Below are 22,056 nucleotides of genomic sequence, written 5' to 3' on the forward strand. Positions count from 1 at the left end.
GTGTGACCACACATCCATCTCAACATGCTCATTTCAGCTACTTTCATCTTCTGGACATGGGACTTCTTGACGAGCTAGCACTCAACCAACATAGCCGGTCTAACCATCACTCTATAGAACTTGCCCTGAAGTCCAGGTGGCAACTTTTATCACACAAAACCCCCCGAGGCGAGCATCCACCTCATCCACTCCGCACCAATACGATGGGTAACATCCCAGTCAATCTCCCTATTGCCTTGAATAATAGACCCAAGATAGTTGAAACTACCCAAGATAGTTGAAACTATCTCTTTTGGGGACGACTTGAGCCAGCAGAAGCAAATGAAAAGATATCACCGACTAGTATTTCCGTTTAAGTTGGGATTTGAACTTGAGACCTCTTGGTTCTCAACCCACTTTATTGACCAATCACACCTAGAATTTGAATTCAAGACCCCATAGTTCTCGACCCACTTCATTAACCATTAAATCACACCACCTTTTAAGTCCCTTGGATGCATCCCAAAATATGTTTGCTATGTTATGAAATTTTCCTTCCTTAGATGCCCCAACCATATTGGTTCAATTTTCATTGGAACGTCGACGGTCTGTATGTTTACATGAAATAGAAAATTAAGCTACCATAAGCTGAGAAGTAAGCAGATGATTATGTTGTGGGAACATGATTGGCCTCGCGTACACAGTTCGATCTGCAGTATCTCAACTAACTGAAGCTTTTTAATAGAAAGAAAACTAAAACCCCACTCCCTACATGATGAAACTGGGCGGCAATAAAAGCTATCATCTTCTCAACTGTTCTTTTTCTCGTTAAGATGGCATTTACAGACGAAGTACTACAAGATGAAGTACTACAGATACTAAAAGAGAAAAACTCTACACTGAGTAATAACTCTTTTAAGCATATGACAAAATGACATAGTAAGCTAATAACTATACATCTAAACTCTTGTGCTTATCACTGAGGAATTACTCTACTTGCTAAAAATAGCTTCTCTTGTCACAAGCTTTATTCCCCTCACCCAAAGCTCTGCCGTCTCGTAACCACCCTCACACACAAAGTGCACTTCCTTGTTCTTGGTTGTGATCACCCTAAATATTCCAGGTAGCTCAGCATCACCTTTTCTTTGCCTAATTTTCTGAAACTTCAAACTTGGTCCCACTTCCGCCTCCCGGCATACAACATTACGTCCGCTTGATTTTCCCCAACGCAATATTCCAGCGGCTTCAACCATTTTAAGAACTTTCATATGTGGAGACCCTTTACCTCCCTTTATGTGCTTCTTCACTTGGGCACCAGTTAAGACCAGTTTCCTAGCAAGTTCATCCAGTATCACCCTCTCTGCCTCATTTTTTTGTGTCTTCCTAGCAAGGGAAAGTGCAGTTTCACCCAATGCGTTCATGATATCGCATCGTGCCCCACAAGAGATTAAGAATTCACATGTGCGGCCATGCCCTTCCCTTGCTGCAAGCATGAGTGGTGTGTAACCGTCCCCATTGGACATGTTTACATCATAACCCCTGGTTGTTAACTGTTTAACTGCATCCAAGTCGCCACATCGAGCTGCACAATGCAGTGCATAGAAACCTGCAGCGTTTCGACTACCCTGTTCAAGAGCAAATTCAAGCAGAACCTTTTCAAATCGATCACGATTTTGATTTAGTGCACATAGGGTAACAGCAGTCTCCCCAGATTTGTTCTGCAGCTTGACATTAGCCCCGGCATGCACAAGTAATCTGAAGCCGTCTACATGACCCTCTGCAGCGGTGATCATTACAGCGGAGAAACCTTGGTCATCTTGGCTATCCAGATCAATATCTCCTCGTCCAATCAGAGCCTTTAAGGATAAAAGGTCCCTGGATCGAGCCACAAACAGTAATGGCGAAAAGACAGACATGTTGCTTGACTTGGGAATCTTTCCACTCTGAATGACTTCCAGAACTGCACCTTGAAAACCAAGCTTCCATCGACTGGATGCAGCAACGGAGCTTGCTGATTCACCAGCTGCATTAACCAAACCAAAATCAGCACCAGCTATAGTCAATACTTTGAGGCAGTCTTCCCTCTTGAATCTCGCAGAGATCATTAAAGCTGTATCTCCTGCGTCCGTTCTTGAATCTAGATCACAGCCAAAGTCAATCAAACATTTAACAACGCTTGAGAACCCAAGTCGTGCTGCCATATGTATAGGGCGGAACTCAACATTCCGAGAGGTTTTAACTGGAGATTCTACTTGAGCACCACATTTCAGAAGCACTGAAACTGCTCCTGCATTACCACAAAGAATAGCATGGTGGAGAAGAGATCTTCCACTGAGTGTACTGGGGGCAAGCCGCTGGAGGAGCATTTGCAGAATAGAGCCACTAGCTTCAAAGTACTCCACAGCACACCAAGTAATGGCATAGGGATCTGCTAATCCAGCACCTACTCGAAATTCTTCACCTGAAGCTGCATCCCAGGACCAAGCTCCAAGATGGACTGGGCCATCAGTTTTTGCGCCAGCCTTGGGAGTTCAAAAGCGAAGGGGAAGGCCAAGTTAGTCAATAGCAAAAATAAACATGGCTCAATATTAAGTTCTCAAAGACAATAGTGATCTGCTTGCTCTATCAGCTTCCTATGGGATGAAAGACATTGCATCAGGTTCAATTCTTTTCTTTCTTTTTTAAGTGGAGCATCAGGTTCAATTCTTGAGTAACATATCCAAATTTTAACTAGGATTATACAAATGGGAAGAGGATTCTAGTTAATTGCTGAGTATATTAAGTCAAGCGTTGCATTTGAGAAGCATTTAGTCAATAACTAGTGATCCATTTTGAGGCAATTACCTCAAGTAGTAGACGGACTACAGAGACTTGCCTACTAACAACAGCAGCCACAAGCGCAGAGCAGTCAACATTTGTATGCAGAGAAGGTTTGCATGACTGGAGCAACACACGATTTGTAGTATCGACATTCACTCCACACTGCATCAAGCAAGCAACATAGTGTCAAGACATTTACGACATGCATACAGTGGCCACAGTTGCTCCCAAGAAGACAGATACAAGAGTAGTACAGAACAAGCAACCAAGGCACAGTACAATGGTAAAACACTAAAAGAGGTAGCTGGATGTACAGATCAAGGTGCACACAAGTTGGATTGGACATCACCGTTATGAGAGGAAAAAAAATGTGTACACAAATATCATTCTCAAATATCTCAAGCAGCTCAAAGCAGTGAACCCACTTGAATTTGCTAATTTGAAGCAAATAGCATTTAAGGGTATCAGCATGGAGAGCAGTGCAAAAATGATGACAAGCTTTTCTCTTATCATAAATGTTTTGTAGTTTGAACTTGAGTTGGAACATCTGACTTAATGTTAGCAGTTCATTCAGTGTCATATTATCATTAGTGATATCCTGCACAAATATAGTATCATAAAGCCAGTCTAATGTTCCACCTTAAGGAGAGCGTCCACAACATCTCCAAATCCACGGCAGCATCCAGTGAAGAAAGCATGTACAGCAATCCGAGGTCGAATCATTTCTGATTCCATGAGCAGCTCGACAAATCTTGCATGGCCATGACAGCTGGCCTCCAACAGAGCTTCCTCACAAGCTTGCTGAGATGCCCCGGCTTTAATTAACATCTCCAAGATCTCTTGGTGTCCCTCCCTCACTGCTGCTGTGGTTGGGAATCCCCTGAAAAGTTTTTGATTTACATCGGCTCCGATACTCTGCAATGTTAGAAAAATGCCAGGCTATATTATAAGTTACTCAGAGCGCATAGTTTGATTCGATGAGGAAAGAAGGGAGCAAAAAACTCCAAAGGATGACATTGATGAACCTCAAAGTTGACAAGGAATCTTATTCAGCTTGCAAATATGTTCGTGGAGACAACCATAGACAAATAAAGAGGGATAAGAAAGATAAACACTATGTTATTCAGTTTCCAGGACTAGTTGCTTGGACTCTTATATCAGTGAACTGAAAATGAGCCACCGGTAAAAGCACAGGGCCTAATTCTGTCCTAATCAGCTTCACAAATAAAATCACACATGATTATCAACTTTCTTTTGATAAACATTCAGCTTCAAGATTTTCGATTTTTTCACATTTAGGACTGCATGAATGATTTTATTTGTTACCTACGCATTTCAATTGATTCCAGTAAGTGCATTTTAATCCTAATTTTCTATTTTAATCACTAGTTGTCTGCACTCGTATCAGTGAACTGAAAATGAGCCACCGGGGAAAGCACAGGGCCTAATTCTGTCCTAATCAGCTTCACAAATAAAATCACACAAGTGATCAACTTTCTTTTGATAAACATTCAGCTTCAAGTTTTGCGATTTTTTCGCATTTAGGACTGCATGAATGATTTTCGTTGTTACCTACGCATTTCAATTGATTCCAGTAAGTGCCTTTTAATCCTAGTTTTCTATTGTATTCCATCAGAGTCTAATACAAACAGAAATTAAAACTGTTATGGGAAAAGCTGCAACAGGAAAATTGCAAGTCATATGTTGCAGGACCTCAGTGAGTCAAGGTACAAATGTCACGGTGGAACCGAGCACTCAAACTGAGCTTTATTGTATTCACTTTTACAACATTTCTCTGCTGATTTCATGATTTAGTACCTTGTTTCAGGTTTAAAAAATGAATAAAGGAGCTAAGCAGTTGATAGAAGAATGTTGCTTTTGAAAGAATATTAGTGAAGTCTCTTGATTGACTCACTTACTAACAAGTGTTATCACCCAAAATTGAACAGCTGAAAACCACTAGCAGCGAGACGAAAGATAGTAAGACTAGGAAACGCAAATAAATAGTAAGTAAGTAAATAAATAAACAAGGAGAGTTAAAAAAGGTACACAAAAAGAAAATTACATTAAAATATGGCAAATAATCGACCTCTAACAAACGCTCCCATATTAGTAATTAATTAAAGCAAATTTCTTTATAGGGAAAAACTAAAGCAAGTCATCTTCTTCCTTGTAAAAGAACAACTATACTATAGTTTAATTACGGTAATGTTGCGCAATTCTAAAAGACAAGCTGCACTGAGATAGGTAAATCAAGTATTTGGGAAAGGTGATATTTTTTCTTAAAATTAAGTAATAGCTAACAGTAACTTTAGGCAATCTTAAAAGACAAGTTAATGTGACAATGGTTAAATCAAGTATTGAGAAAATAGGTGACATCGTTTTCCATAACCAAGTAGTTGAAAATTAAGTTTCTTTTTTTCTTGACAGGTAAATATTTTCTCACCAAAGATGTCGATAAAAAACAGGCGATAATATGGTCAAAAGGGACAAACGGCTAGGACAAAAAAGTTAACATATGCAGAAATAATAAAGGAAAATTCCATAAGGCAAAAAAGCTCGATATTAATAACTACGAGCTGTATCAGCTACTTTTACAGTAAGATAAAGACACGAAGACCGGACGGAAAGATGTAGTTCTTATCCAGCAAAATTCAAAATTCAAATTACTTATAAAAGGCGAAGCAAAATGTAAAGTCTTTAAATTTTCAACGGAGCATTAATTAGAGAAGATCACCATAATGGCTAGTCATAAGACTCATAAGTCATAACCAAAGCTCTGCATTTAAGATAATCAGAAATTCAGGTGGAGAAGTTTCAGCTGAATATAAACATGCTACATCACACGAAAGAATAGTCAGTGATTTAAACAAAAAAAACTATTCAAATCAAGTAGGCAAAACACAGGAACAACAACAATAATTTATTACTAATTAAAAGATGTAGAGCAAAGCTGAGATTCCTTTACCAGTAGTTTTCTCACAAGAGCAACATTTCCATTATGAACGGCGAGGAACAATGCCGTAACGTCTGTTTTAAACTCCTCGTATACGATCCTAACTTCGTTCGGCAACTCGTCGTGTGTCACGACTTCCGCCTTTCTCACCTTCAAGCACACATCGCCGACGAAATTTACGTCAACAAACGGATCGGCGATGCATTCGAAAGCTAATATCAGATCGTTTGAATGCGAAGCTTCGAGAAGACGACGCGAAACTTCAACCTCATAGTTCACCGGAAAAACCTGTTTTCCGGCGAGAAAACCACCTCCGACACCTGAATGTCCGAACACTGTCATTTCCGACGAAGAAAGTTGTAGCGCAACGAGAAGTTACTGCTTTCTCCTCTGTATCTCTCACAAGCTTTTTACGTGCATCTGCGACACATCTACAGAGTAAGTGCAGAAGAAGCAGCGGCGCCGGAGCTGGAAACGAATGGAGCAGTGTGAGTTTTTATTTGTTTAATAATTTCGGAAAACACGAAACTCGAGAGAGGAAACTTGAAAGAAGTGAGCGCCAGAGTTAAGGAGAGTAGTAAGGGTTGAGACAGTGTTATATTGGGCCTGACTTCACTCTTTTACCATGGTTAAAAACACTGGTTTTTACTGTAGTTGACCCACAAGCCTAGGCTCTAGTAACGGATGTAATTGTTTGCACCTGTTATAGTAGCTGTAATTTATTTACACATTAGGTGTATTTTTAATTTCATTTTATATTGTGATATTTGATTCCATCTAATTATTGTGATTTTGCTTTAAGTTATATTAGTAAAAAATTTAAATGATAGTTAAAACGTTTCCTATTAAAAAAGTCTCCAATTATGAGGTCACTTTAGGTTATATTAGTGAAAAAATTTAAATGATATAGTGGGAGTTTGGACATAAGAATTGTAAAATTTTGAAAAAAGTGAATTGTCTTTCAAGTAAAAATGATATTTGAAAATTATAGCCTGTTTGGTCAAGCTTCTTTTTGGCCAAAAGTGCCTTTTTTTTGCCAAAAATACTTTTGCCCAAAAATTAAGGTGTTTGGCCAAGCTTTTGGAAGGAAAAAAAGTATTTTTGAGGAAAAGCAGAAGCAGTTTTGGAGAAGCAGAAAAAAGTAGTTTCTCTCCAAAAGTACTTTTTTGAGAAGCACTTTTGAGAAAAATACATTTAGAAACAGTTTTTTAAAGCTTGGTCAAACACTAATTGCTGCTCAGAAGTGTTTTTCAACTAATTAACCAAACACAAAATGCTTCTCACCAAAAGTATTTTTGAGAAAAGCACTTTTGAAAAAAAACATTTCTCGAAATAAACTGATTTTTGCAGCTTGGTCAAACGGGCTATTAGAGTGTGTTTGGACATGAATATTATTTTCGATTGTTTTTGACTTTTGTGAGTGATCTGAGTGGAAATTTTGAAAAATAGTTTTTTGGAGTTTTTGAAAAATTTCAAAATTCATTTTCAAGTGAAAATTGAAAATTTTATGGTCAAACATTGATTTCGAAAAAATAAAAAATTTCAAAAAGAAAAAATTTTCATGGCCAAACGGGCTCTTAGTTCAATTTATTTTAGGCTTTTATGGCCAAACACTAATTTCAAAAAAAAATAAAAAATTTCAAAAAAAAAGAATTCATGGCCAAACTGCCTCGTAGTTCAATTTTTTTAGGAAAAATCTAAATTTACTAGTGACAAATGTAAAATTGCATAATTTTATCATATGTCCTACTCTAGGTCTGTTTATATTGTTGCTTGTAGTAAATCGCCGTGTACTTACCGTTTGTCCTTCATGAAGCTCTGACGTGGATTGAATATATTTTACGTGTTAAAATACTTTGAGAAAAAAATTCAAAATTTTCCCGTACTTTTAGGTTTAACTAGTTTAATAAATTGAATATTTTCAAAATGAAATAGCATCAATTACGTAGAAGATTAGATGAAATAGTAAACCGCACTCACTAGTAAATCCCTCTATCTACGTCTGCATAGATGCAGTATCTAGTGTGGGCCATGATTTTGTTGGGGTTGGAAATTGGACGTTAGGATTTTGGAGGTAAGTGGATGAACGGCATTATGGATACGAGGGACGTTACCACCAAGGATTGTGGTCGGATAAATATAATTTCTTTATTTTTAATTAGAGGTTCGAGTTTAAATTTGAAAATGAAAAAAAAAATTGTGAGGAAACGTTTCTTTCTTTAATGGCCCCAAGCAGTGGCGAAGCAAGAAATTTCTCCAAGGGTATTCAAATTTTAAAAAAAGTAAAAAGAATTTCTGATAAAGGTTGTGCAATATATGTTATATACCTCTAAAACATAATATTTTACCTATGTATACAATGTAATTTTTCGATAAAAGGTGATCAACTATCATCATGTGGCTTCGCCACTGGCTCTAAGCAACGCAAATTAAAATAAGTCTAAAATCAAAAGAACCCTGAGGGGTAGCTCGGCTGGTAAAGGCTTGAGGACAAAGTCCTTCAGGTCGCCAGTTCGAGCCCCAGCAGGGCCACCGGAGGCATTACAAACCGGCCGCGTCTTCAGGGCCCCGTGGAACTAATCGTGGTGGACCTGCCTTGAAATAGCGGGACCCGGTAGGTACAGCTAGTCGGGTTCGCAAAGCGACACCCGAAAACCACGGCAAAAAAAAGAGTCTAAAATCAAAAGTGATACCGAACACCGAATAAAAAAAAAAATAAAGGGGACGGCAAATGGGTGAACATTGATCTCATCGAGAGCAACTATAGGGACGGCTTTGATCCAGCTACTATAGCAACTGTTTCCGCAGTCGGAAGCCGGAAATTAGGCCATATTAATCATCTTACTTTTTAAGATATGGTTTGCGTGCCCAAATTTTGCAACACATGTCATATTATGCTCTTTCGAGAACTTATATTTGGATTTAAGACGACTTCCAGCTCAATGGAATATAATCTCCAAAGTGATTATTTCATTGAAATAAATAGCCAATACATGCTAGTCTCAATAGCTATCTCAATGCAATAAATTTCGCATATACTTGTTTATTGTATGAAGGGAAATAATTTACTCCATTTAACTTGTTGTTAGCTTGTATGAAGGGAAACAATTTACTCCATTTCTAAGCATCAAAGTTCAAAAATACTTGTGCGTTTGAAAATTAATTTTATAAATAAATAGTGATTTAAGTTGAATAGAAATATTGAAAATGATTTGTTCAGCTTATCGAGGACATGACCCTTGATTAGAGGGTGTAGGGGTCGATGATTAGGGTTGTGGGTTAGCAGTCAGTCTAGAGTTTCGCCTACGCATCCTAATAGTATTAGTACTAGTCTTGTATTTTGTTATGCATAGCCCCTTGCTATTTCACATTGTATCATTATTTTCAGCAAGATTGCATCTATTTTTATAGTGTTGTAGTCTTAGATATCTGTTGTTGCATGTATCTCCATTTGCGCTCATGTCTAATTACCTGGTTGTTGCTACTGTCTGTTTATTGCTTCATTTTCACTTCCTTTGAGCCGAGGGTCTTTCGAAAACAATCTCTTTACCTTCATTAGATAGAGGTAAGGTCTGCGTACACTTTATCTTCCCTTGAGCACACTTGTGAGATTTCACTGGGCTTGTTGTTGTTATAGAAATATTGAAAAATGATAATAATCAGTTGATATTCTTTGTTAAAAATGATTATTCAGCACTCTTTTAACTAATTTAACTTATTAACACAATATTTACCAAAGTATTTTTGCAGGGATCTTTTGGTTGGAATATGATTTATACCGGTATAAGTTATGCTTGTATAAGTTGTATTAGGATAAGTTATGCTGAGATTGTTGTTTATTCATTGTTTACAACAACAACAACAACTCAGTATAATGCAGACCTTACCATTACCCTAGGGTAGAGAGGTTGTTTCCAATAGACCCTCGGCATCCTTCCCTCCAAGAACTTCCCACCTTGCTCTTGGGGAGACTCGAACTCGCAACCTCTTGGTTGGAAGTGAGAGTTGCTTACCATCAGAGCAACCTCTCTTGTTTGGTATGTTGAGTTAAGAATGACAATTACATAATTTCTAAGAAGAAGGTATAAGTTATATCGGTGCTAATTACCCCACCTTCTATAAGGTATAAGTTATCCCAGTGTTAAAATTAACACCGGAATCACTTATACTTAATTTGCTAACCAAATAGAGTATTAAGATGGTATTAAATTTTAATATTGACAACAGGGTATGGGCAGAAGGGGAGAAGAACACCGTTCACCGCCCAACAGGGATAGACAAGGAGATGTGTACTTGGGTACTCCATATATAATTTGGTATGGCTAGGCCTAGGGGACAGGGTCTGGTCATATAAATGGGCAAGAGAGATTGAGAGAAAATCAAGAGTAATAATGAACAATCCGAATTGGTGAAAGTTTACAGATGTGCAAATGCAGTTCTGCACTGCAGTCTGGAAACTACTTTCTCTTTTTTACTTAATTGTGTCCCTCCACGAATTTTTCACCTTGCTTTTGGGGAGATTCGAATTCACAACCTCTCAGTTGGAAGTGGGGGATGCTTATCATCAGAGCAACCCCTCTTGTCTTTCTACCCTAGGGCAGGGGTAAGGTCTGCGTACACACTACCCTCTCCAGACCTCATTAAGTGGGATTATACTGGATTGTTGTTGTTGTTGTGAAAGCTAAAATTTCCCTGTTTGTGCACGCGATTAGTCCACGTCCACTGCTCGGTCAATACGAGTATTGAAGAAGCCATTGAACTCGAATCTCTTTCTCTTTTTCGGTTAAGATACGATAGAGACCTCAGTCAACCTTTTCTTTGACAGCTTTCTTATTTCTTTGAACCAAAACTAACATAAGAAATATAAGGAGGTGTATATTATAACATGGTTTATAGACGAACGAATCGATTTGACCCAAAAATAATAAATACGATAAAAATAGAGATAAAATTAACAAACGAAATTAAAGAATATAACAAGCAGGACTAAGAACTTTAGCCTTTCTAGCAACAAGTGTGTATGCAATATTCACACGCCAGAATTTAGAGTAATATGGATATAGATTATAGTTTTTATATATAGAATTTTTTTCTGTCCTTCAATGGATGGTAATCCTCCTATTTATATATTTACAGTCTTGCTTATGAGACAAAATCCTAAAATCAAGCTCCTCTTGAATAAGAATAAAATCGTCATTGATGGTCGCACAACGATTGGCTTTGAATGCTGAAATTCTCTGTAATAGCTGCTCATTAAATGTTTTCTAATACCAAAAACTACGAATCTTTATTGTCAACTATTCTGCCTTCGGGATCCTTCTTGCACCAGTCACACAATTGCACCCGATGCCAGCTATTTGCTGATTCATCTTTTACCCGCCCTCGATTTTACGTGTCACCTCACCATTCGAACAACTATCATCAACCAATTTTACCTCATACAATGGAACACTCTCAATTTTTTTTTTACTTGTAGTTATTGATAGGAATTCGTCTGAGATATTGATAAAGAAAAAAATATAAACATAACTTAAACTCAAAAGTTAATTCAAGAGTCGAGGATTGTCAAAGACCGGATAAAAAAAAATTCAATCGCTATAAAGCCGGTGTGGGACTCATATACCCAATCTAGTACATTTATGTATTTTCCATCTTCTTCTTTAATGAACAAAATAATACATGTATTCTAAGAGTAATTCGTACATTCATGAAATAAATAGTTCATATATCACACGGATAAAAATCTTTTATTCTTTCAAAACAAGGTTCAATTTTCAACATTCCATGTAGTTTAATTTTACATCTCTTTCAAAATTAGTGCAAGAGTAGTACGACAAAAAAATCATTCATTGCTAACATAGAGATCCTTCCATGGCTATTATAAAATACTATAGTGGATATCTAGAAAGTAATTAAGAAAGAAGAAATGTTGGAGGTGTGGCATGTTCGAAGAACCAAACAGATTTTGACTCGATAAAAAAATAATAATTTAGTTCATATTCATTTCACATTACTCAGCAGTCAATCCTGATCTGAATCAAGAAACTGCCGATAATAATTCATTTCTTTCTAGTATTCATGTGCTTTACATGCGTGTTACAGTTTTTGTGTGTATGTATTTTGACAAGGCATGTGCTCTAACCTGAGAAATAGTTGATACTGTACATGACATGTTATAATTAACAATTTATTTTATGAACTTTTTTTTTTAGCGTAACATTATATCCTATGATACTCCTGAATTGCATGTTTTGGCCACCCACTTTTTCAAGTCAGCTAATCATTTTCATTATAATTTATCTTTTCTTCTTTCCTGGAAATAGCCTCTCTAGACTTCGGGGTAGGGGTAAGGTCTGCGTACATATTACCCTCCCCAGACCCCACTTGTGGGATTATACTGGGTCGTTGTTGTTATCTTTTCTTCTTCTTTCTGGAGAAACAATTTCAGACGCCATTTCCAACAAAGGTTAGCTTCGACCGCAATTGTTGGGCGAAAGCACATAATATGTGCGTAAGTCAGCTAATCATTGTGTCAAACAACAACCTCAATTGACTTAACGAGGAAATTTAGAAGTGTCTCGTAGTTATTTGAATCAACTTAGTATTTTTTTTGAAGAATTAATCCAAATAGCCACTTTTTCAACCACTTAAACTAAAAATAGCCCGTGAAAATATAATATATAATATAATATAGGCGAAATGGTTTCGTGGCCACTTAAACTTGTAGAGCTTTTGAAAGCCGATACACAAACTTTCGTCTTTCCCAATTAAACACTCAAACTCGTGAAACCTACAACTTTAAACACCTTTGACCATTGACTATGCTTATGTGGCATAGCTTATATTACGTGGACATAATGCGTACAAGTCACATTCAATTGGCACGTGTATTTATTATTATTCATTAAAAAGATTGTAAAATTAAAAAAATAAACAAAAACTAGAAGGAAAACCAAAAAAGAAGAAGAAAATGGTGTCTGGGTTTATTGACTCCGCCTTATTCCGCTGGTTCCATGAAAAGTAGCTCCATCAAACTTTTCAATGATAGGGATCAAGTGTTCAGAATAGATGGGAAGACTAAGTTCTCCGTGAACCATGACCTCCTGATAATCCCACTCAAATTTCACATACTGATTCAGAGTGGAAGGAAATTCTCCTGCCATATGATCTCACGGCCTCCCCCAAAAAAATTATATATCGATGATATATCTGTCACTTAGAATAGGACCGGGAACTCATTAGGCCCGACTTGCAGTGCTAGATAGATTTCCCTTATAATCTTGTCTCCACACTTCATAGTGATGTGAAACGGATCTTTATAAAATGAAATCCATTATTGTGTCCCGTTCCTTCTAAGGGAAGTTCATCTTTGCAAAATGAAGCCTTATTTTCCTCTACCATCCATTCAATTGCTGCAACCAATGTTTCAGATAAAAGTTGCACAACTATGGTGGCTGGGTTTGGTGACGTGGTTTTGCTCCGTCCCCATCAGGTAAAAGTTGCACAGTTATGGTGAAGAAGAAACCAAGGAAAATAGAAGAAAAAGTAGAAATTAATAAATTTATTCGCGCCCTTGACGTGTAACAATTCCATTTGTCATTTGCTCACTGGATGGTGAATGTGTAATACACGCGCGTAGGGTCAAGAGTCAAATGTGTTTATTAGTTAAGGGTTTCACGAATTTGAGTGTTCAAATGGGAAAGTCCAAAGTTTGTGTATCGACTTTCAAAAGCCTTACAAGTTTAAGTGGCCAGGAAGTCATTACGCCTATAATATATGTATAATTTATCAAATAGTTGTATATCCAACCACTTAAACTAAAAATATCCTGTGAAAATATAATATATGTATAATTTATGTATTATATGTGTATAATTGCATATAATCAATGTATAATTTATGTATATGGCTAGAAAAAGTAAACAATGAGCATGACCGGCTATTTATGTAAAGATTCCTATTTTTTTTATTTATATAAATAGTCAGGTTTGATCATTGAGATCCTTTGTTAGGATACACCCCTTATCTTAAAGTTACGGGGCTATTTTGCCGAGTTTTGAGAGTTATCTTGCGCCATCGATGCTTGCTCATGATGATCGATGACCTTCAATTTTAATTTTTGGAGAAAATGATACTGTATAACCGCTCTCAAAATAATAACAATATATATATATATATATATATATATATATATATATATATATATATATATATAAATTGTACAAATGAATATTTTGCTGGTTACTGAATGTAAATAGTTTCTTGCACGGGTTAAAAGTGAATAGAGACCCTAATTTTTAAAGATTTTTACCTCCTATAGCAAAGGTTAACACCTTATTTATTTTAAATAAATACCATTTAAAAAAATTATATTCTATAGATACCTTTTAAGATTTATAGCAAAATATTTAATTTTGGTTACCTCCTAACCCTAAGCCACTAAATACACTAATCAGTTACACTATTTTCTTTCTCTATCTACTTTGATACATCCCATTCCCTTCCCCCGTCCCATTAAAATTTTCGATCTCCTCCTCCTCCCACCGGATTTGTGCAAAGCCCACTTCATAGCAGGTTCACTCTCTGCTTCAGCCGGTTTAAAATCTATGGAACATTTAATCCGGTTGGTTTCTCACCAACAACAGCAGGCGCCAACATACAATCGAATACAATAATCTGTTCACCTGTAATCCTATGTTTCACTCCATGAATACAGTCGGATACACTCGATTACAACAACTGATTAGCTAGACTTCCCTGATTCACGCCTATTTTTGTTACTGTATTTATGAATACAATAGCTTAAATACATCTAATACATCTTATAACCACATAAAAAGTATCTATAATCCGTAATATAACAAATAATATCTATAAATGACTAATTACTACTAAAAGATAGTGCTTTACGAAAATTTCCTTAATTTTTACGCCGTTGAATTGGTCCCATTTATTTCAGGTTTCCACTAACGTATGAGACATTTTCAAATTTGGACCCAGTCTTGACCCAATTTGCCTACTTCAGTGGAGCTAATTCCATTTGTCCTCAACACATGGGACAAAAGGGACCTTTCTTGTGCTCATTGCCCTTGTTAAAACAAATAAAAAATAAAAATCCCCTAGTGAATGGAATACTAAAATAATACCCAACCGTCCCATGGAAAATTCAACATGATTTTAAACTGTTTAAGCGCCAATTAATAAAGAAATTTATATAATCATCCCAGCAAAGCAGTGTCTTTTTGTCAAAGCAAAAGCAAAATGGTCTTGCCTAATTCGTTGATCCTTTACTATAATTTAGAGTTTGGATTGGAAATTAGGCATCGAAAAGTAAAGTAGGTAAGACTTTACCAAAGAGTGCACACCATCATGTTTTAAACTAACATTGTTGCATTTGAATTGCTTAATTCTCAAAGTTCCCGTTTTCAAGCAAATATGATTTAGTTTTTGTTTAGTGCTACTTATCCTCAATGCATATATTTAAAGAGATTAATTTGGAGAATCTTTCTTTCTTCTAATAAAAAGGTAGTCCACACTTCAAGTTATGTCCTATGTTATCCCCATCTAAGAAATACTCTAACTTGGAAGCAAGATTTATAAATCCCAAAGTAGAATTAAGACAAAGGTAATCATGACCATCCACTTAATTAGTGACATTATATACTACTAGTAGTCTATTAGTTTTGAGACATGATTGGTATACCGACTAAACTTTTAATTATATAATAATTGCTACATTAGTTATTCAAGAGTGTAGTCTAGTGGTCAATGAAGTGAGTGAGAATCATAAGGTCTCAGGTTTAAATTTCATTTGAGGCAAAAAATACGAGGTAATTTCTTCTCATTTATCCAAGAATGGTAGATAGAGTTATCTAGAATCTGTTGCTGGTAAGAGGTGACATTTATCCCGTAGACAAACTTATCAGGGCACCACAATTATAAAAATAAAAATAAAAATTGCTATATTACGAGCACAAGCAGCAGTTTTTCTTTCAAGTTGTTTTAATATGCAATTGGTTTCACTGAGTTTTTAATTTTAATTTTTTCATTCTGCACAATGCTCGTGTACAACCATATTATCTTAGTTTCCTTCATTATCCCACATCTCAAAAAGTAGGATCAAATATCAAAGTCCAGTGCACAACGGGCTTCATAAATTTGTGTCACGCCAGCCTCTAAGTATGCAGTATTTATTGAGTTCAATATTTTGCAACATTAAGTGGGCGTTTGGACATAAGAATTGTAAAATTCCAAAGAAAAAAGGTGAAATTTTTTTCAAGTGAAAATGGTATTTGAAATTTAGAGTTGTATTTGGACATGAATATAATTTTGGGTTATTTTTGAAGTTTTGTGAGTGATTTGAATTTGAAAAATAGCTTTTTGGAGAATTGGAAATTTCGAAATATATTCAAGTGAAAATTGAAAATTTTATGAACAAACGTTGATTTCAGAAAAAAGTAAAAAAAAATTGAAAAAGGGAAATTTTATTTTATGTCAACCGGAACTCAATATTTATATCAAATCAAGCAATGCAACCTTTACATCTAAAAATTGAAGTTAGATAAATAATTATAGGTTCGGGAGTCGAATCCTTTTAAATTATTCGGTTCTAAATTAATATTTTATACCTATTCAATGACTTTCAAGATAAATACATGATTTTAATCAAAGTTATTGGGTTCGGTTCAACCCATTGTCGCCACTCTGGCTCCACCCCTGTATCTAATGGATCATCAGCGGCAGCTTACAAGTTTATTTTACACTGCCGTTCATATAGATGTACAAAAAAGCCAGACTCCTAAAAACCATTTATGATGTATAAAAACCAATTAAATTAAAAACCATAACAGGTCGTGTAAATAAAAAGAAAATAAAAAAAGAGAGTAAAGAATAGGCGACGATTATAAAAGTCCCACGTAGCATATGACCAAACACCTTGAAAATGGAGGATGTTAAGTTGTCCGAAACCTTTGTATTACTGAAGTGTCAGATTAGATATAGAGGAAAGGCCAAGTCCAACATTTGTGTCAGATTAGATATCCAATACAAGGCACATATCCAACATTATCAGAATGGGTTACAATAATTTGCTCAGGCGTTTTTGTCGTCGTCTTGTTTGCCTCTCTTATTACAGCTAGAATTTGAATATAAAACGTGGATTCTACATTCTAGATCCAATTTCTGAAAGAATTGCCATAGCCATGCCCCCTGCTATCATTAAATACTACATTTCATCTAACGCAAAGTCTCTTATCCAGTTGAGGGGTATCAATAAACTTATGGAATCAATTTTTTCTATTTAGGGATCTCTAGTTTTTCTTGTGCGTGCGAGGAGTAGATATATCACTTACGAGAAAAAATTCCAAGTCAATAAAATAGTTAACCGAACACAAGTAAGAAATTCGTCAGTCCTTCTTTTTATCATTGGTATTCGAAATTCACTTATTAAGTCCCAATTCCAGCCGCAGAGATCCCTGTAGAGAACTTACTTTGAGCTTCATCGACCAACCAAACAGCATGTTCAATGAGTGAAACTCGTGAAACTATTAACCTAGACTCCAGACTAGTGTATTGTATATTGGGCACGCAATTTTAGATTCTGACATTTTAGGCCCTGTACCTAATCGATCATGTCTAACTCTTATGACTTTTTCACTAAAATATACTCCTGGATAACTGTTTCTTAGTCCGTGGACCTAATGGATCCGGATAAACAAGATTTATTTCGTAGGTTGATAAGCAATAAAATATAATTAAACCGATGTATAATGGAGCAAGTACGTATTGCCAGTAAGGATTGAGCGAGTTGATGTATGAGTCAAAATATGACCACCACGATCAGGTTGTCCTAACGCCCCGCCTCAGCGACTATGGCGAAAGTCAATAGAGCCCGCTCCATTTCTCCTTTGAAATATCCGACAAACCAAAAAGAGTAACGGTAAAGAGTCATGACCAGGATGCACCATTGACCAGAAAGCGTCTAGTTACACAAAGAGTAAAGAGACTTCGACTATATATAGCCAAGGAAGGCTTTCATTCAAGGGGGGATTCTCCACTCTTTCGAAAGAGAGATATCATTTCTTGTACTCGAAAAACAAAAGGAAACATTTGTAATCCTCCTTCTTCATCCATTGATGTGGAAGACAATGTTGAATCGTAATAAGATTGTTTATATTTCCTTCGTCTCATACGCATTCATCACCATTAAATTTTTCGGTCCGGAAATAATTAAGTTTGACTACTATTTACCCCTTCTTCTTTGATTGATTTGTCTAAAAAGTTTTAACTTCTTTTTGAGTCAAATAATTTGGCGCCGTCTGTGGGGATTTCTTAGTGAAAACTCCCAGTTTTTCCCAGATCAAGGCTGAGAAACACAATCATTCATCGAAAGAAGCACGAAGGGAGAATCTGACCCAAGCGAGACATGGGAACAACGCGTTAAGAGAAGGAGAGCCGAGTGGGTTTACTGAACCTGGAGTTCCTCGCCCCATCAGCTGCAAATCTTCTAATTAGGCAAACGTTGCTCCAAACCCAGCTCTCCCCCACCGAACCACCGGACGGAAGCGAAGAAAATCTCACCCCACCTCCTACACTTCGTCGGGGCTAGCACATAAGATCCGCGTGAACGAACGAACATGAGGACATCTAGGTTGAAGAACAAAAAGCATTTCAATACATCCGAAACCCCCCTGCCGGCAGCATCTCCAAGCTGAACGGCCGGAGCCAGACAAGAAAACTATATTGCGCGCACAACGCGAGCCTATACAGAACGTTGACGCCCCCTGTCCACCAGCATTGCACCATATGATGCAAGCAATACCAAACAAACTGGGACTCCTACGGAAGGTGCCCAACCCTCCAGAAACTGGGACTCCTACGGAAGGTGCCCAACCCTCCAGAAACTGGGACTGGCGCCGGGCTGTTATTTCCATAAGTTCGAAATAACACCCTTTAAGGCCAAGGGCCTTCGCCATCAAAAGAAAGAAAAGGTTCGACCTCGATCGAACGACGACGGGTCGTTATTTCAATAAGTTCGAAATAACACCCTTTAAGGTCAAGGGCCTTCGCCATCAAAAGAAACAAAAAATGTTCGACCTCGATCGAACGACGACGGGTTGTTATTTCGATAAGTTCAAAATAACACCCTTTAAGGCCAAGGGCCTTCGCCATCAAAAGAAAGAAAAAGGTTCGACTTCGATTGAACGACGACGGGCTGTTATTTCGATAAGTTCGAAACAACACCCTTTAAGGCCAAGAGCCTTCGTCATCAAAAGAAAGAAAAAGGTTCGACCTCGATCGAACGATGACGAGCTGTTATTTCGATAAGTTCGAAATAACACCCTTTAAGGCCAAGGGCCTTCGCCATCAAAAGAAAGAAAAGGTTCGACTTCGATCGAATGACGACAGGCTGTTATTTCGATAAGTTCGAAGTAACACCCTTTAAGGCCAAGGTCTTCGACATCAAAAGAAAGAAAAGCTCGATCGAACGACGATGGGCTGTTATTTCGATTAGTTCAAAGTAACACCCTTTAAGGCCAAGGGCCTTCGCCATCAAAAGAAAGAAAAGGTTCGACCTCGATCGAACGATGACGGACTGTTATTTCGATAAGTATGAAATAACACTCTTTAAGGCCAAGGGCCTTCACCATCAAAAGAAAGAAAAGGTTCGAATTCGATCGAACGACAATCCGCTGTTACGAAATAACGCCCTTCAAAACCGGGACTCGTCAGACGAGCCCCAACCTTACACCAAAACCATGAACAGTTGGAGTAAAAAGTGAAGTACAAGGCAAATAGAGAATAAAGGAACTTTTATTTATGCAAAGTCATAGCGCGGGCTACCGCTGCCTACATATGGCCCAGGCCAACCAATAAAAGAAAGAAAAAGGGAAGAAGAAACGAACAAACGACAATCAATAAACAAAATAAAAATAAAAACGAAAGACAACATTCTTCATTCGGCATCATCATCGTCGTCATCATTACCACTATCATTACCGTCTCCACAAGGTTCACCATTATCATCATCCGCACCCCCATTGGCTTCGGGCGTCGCCGCGTCGTATCCACAGTTGATAAGAGCCTCACGAGCTTTCGCTCGCATTTCTTCATAAGCAGCCTCAGCCACGATGTCGGCTTCCCACAAACTCTTATATATGTCCCCATAGGCTTCAGCATAAACCCAGAGCTCATGTATTTGGCAAGGAACGACAGCGGAAGATGACGCAACCTGTGCTTATAATCGCTTATTTTCTGCCTCCAAGTCCGCGACCCGATCTCCCAGAATCGACGCTTCATGATCAATTGTGCTTAATCTGCTCCTCAAGCCTCGCCTCTATAAAGGTAGTTGTCGCTCTCTCGGACTCCTGTTCAGATTGGAGTACGCGAATGGTGTCCTCCAGGGCTGCCTCCCTCGCCAAAGCCTCAAATCAGGCTCTCTCAATGCTCTCCAAGCCAGCAACTTTGTTCTCCATCGCGGTCAGTTTCCTCGTCTATTCTAGACTCATCGCCTCAACTTTAACCAAGTTCTGGTCCATGTCCAACTGCAACCTACCCTTTAAATGCTCGCATTCCGCCGCGACCCCCTACCTAACTCAAGCTTCTCGTCCTTAGTGCGAAGTTACTCTTCGAGCTCGCTCTTGCTGCGGATAGTCTGCATTAATTCCTGGTCCCTTTTCTCCAACTCCTCACCGAGAGCCCGATTACAAGGATTCGTCCTCAGCCGTTCGTGCATCTCGCAACATCTGTCATGACAACGATGGTATTTCCCCAACATCTTCAAGAAAACCCTTGCCCGGATGTTGGCCCTGCAAATGCTTTCCACTTCCACCATGTATGTCTGGAAATCATGAAGACGGGGTTAAACTAGTGCATTCAAAAAGAGGTAAAACATAAAAGCGAAAGCAAAATGCGACGTACCCGTAGGCCCATGACGACTACCTCATCCCTCAGCTCAGCATTAAGGAAATCCTGGAGGTACTCATTCTTAGCTTCCGAGCATAACAGGCTGAATTGCGGCACCAGATCCTCCCCTTTCGCCAAAGGGTTAACGCTTGATGGGATCTGAAGAACACGGGCCGAGCCCCCCGTGTTAACCACTGAATGAGTAAGGCCCTCTTCAAACATCCTGACATCATCGGGGTCCAGATCTGACTCAGACTCATACTTATCAACCACCACATTTTTTCCCCTTTCCGCTGCTGAAGGAAGAGCACGACCCACTGTAGAAGATAAGGGCACGTCTGAAGTCACAATAGAGCTGCCATAGGCCTGGTTCTCTGCCACGACAAGATGATGATCGTCAGTAACAGCAGGGGCTGCCGATTGAGCCAAGACGGCGGTTGGAGTTTCTGATTGCTGATCTTGGGTGCCGATAACTTCAATAGTCTGTTCCGTCCTGATGAGGGGAACCGCAGTAACGCCCTCTCCGGAGCTCATCGGGGGAGAATCGTCCAGGCGAATCACTGTTGGGGGCGCCATATCAAACTCTACCCTCCGCCTTTTCGACGGCCCCTCCTCCTCTCCAATAGATGATGACTCGTTCGTAGAATGAGCAACATTGGTCGGAGCCTCATCTTGATAATCTACCCTTGTTAGAGTAACCAAGGTCGTGGATTCGACGTAAGCATCCTTCGATGAAGGACGAGTAATAGATACCGCAATAGGGCGAGCAGACACGGTCGGCTGTCGGAAAGCTAGCTGATGCGCCCTTACTCTATGCACCCTCACTGGCAACGATGAATAGTGCTTTAGAGACTAAACGAAAAAGCATATAAAAGGGGGAAGAGGACAATATATAAAGGCGTCGTCTCACCTGTGAGGGTCTTGCGTCCGAACCTCTCGTGAAAGGTCGACCATGTGTGAACTCCCACTATATGGGGAAGAATGGTCTCTACCCAGTCGTGGATCCCTTCGACAGGCGGCGGGGGTAATCTCTCAGCTACAAAGACGAATTAGTTTAGTACTCAAGTAAATGGTAAAGCATTTCACTAAATAAGGGTGCACACTTACGTGCGATGTTCCATCTCTAGGGAAATCCCGTTGGGTCAGCCACTTATATGTTCGATCCGCACATAAAATTAGTTCTCATAGAAATGGTGGTTGGTCCTGTCATCCATCTTCACCACCAGACTCCTCAACCCCCGAGGACGTATGTGGATCATCAAGCCGCGGATCAGTTGAGGAGCAAAGATACTGAGCATATGGTTCAAGGTGACCTCACGACCGGCAAGTTCTGCATACTTGACCAGCATAAGAAATAACTTGTACAGATAAGGCGAAAGCTGGGCGGGGCACACTTT

The 22,056-nt window shown here is 38.4% G+C and overlaps 1 protein-coding gene across 1 annotated transcript; it reads right to left on the bottom strand.

Moving 5' to 3' along the window:
- Positions 1–781: 781 nt before the first annotated feature.
- On the bottom strand, positions 782–6,322 carry LOC107813290 (uncharacterized). The gene is made up of 4 exons (XM_016638541.2): positions 5,768–6,322; positions 3,439–3,714; positions 2,824–2,961; positions 782–2,501 (listed from the first exon to the last, which is right to left on the bottom strand). The coding sequence occupies exons 1-4, from the start codon at positions 6,095–6,097 to the stop codon at positions 972–974; spliced, it is 2,274 nt and encodes a 757-aa protein (XP_016494027.1). The 5' UTR covers positions 6,098–6,322; the 3' UTR covers positions 782–971.
- Between the last annotated feature and the right edge of the window lie 15,734 nt (positions 6,323–22,056).

The sequence above is a fragment of the Nicotiana tabacum genome, chromosome 3 (assembly GCF_000715075.1).
Source record: "Nicotiana tabacum cultivar K326 chromosome 3, ASM71507v2, whole genome shotgun sequence".
NCBI classification, from domain to species: domain Eukaryota; kingdom Viridiplantae; phylum Streptophyta; class Magnoliopsida; order Solanales; family Solanaceae; genus Nicotiana; species Nicotiana tabacum.

Bases quoted from the DNA above. Each gene is read 5' to 3' on its own strand.
- LOC107813290 (XM_016638541.2), bottom strand. From the start codon at position 6,097: ATGACAGTGTTCGGACATTCAGGTGTCGGAGGTGGTTTTCTCGCCGGA. The intron at 2,962-3,438 runs GTGGAACATTAG...TGCTTGATGCAG, and splicing joins TTGTGGACGCTCTCCTTAAG to TGTGGAGTGAATGTCGATAC. The intron at 2,502-2,823 runs GTAATTGCCTCA...TGAACTCCCAAG, and splicing joins TAGTCCGTCTACTACTTGAG to GCTGGCGCAAAAACTGATGG.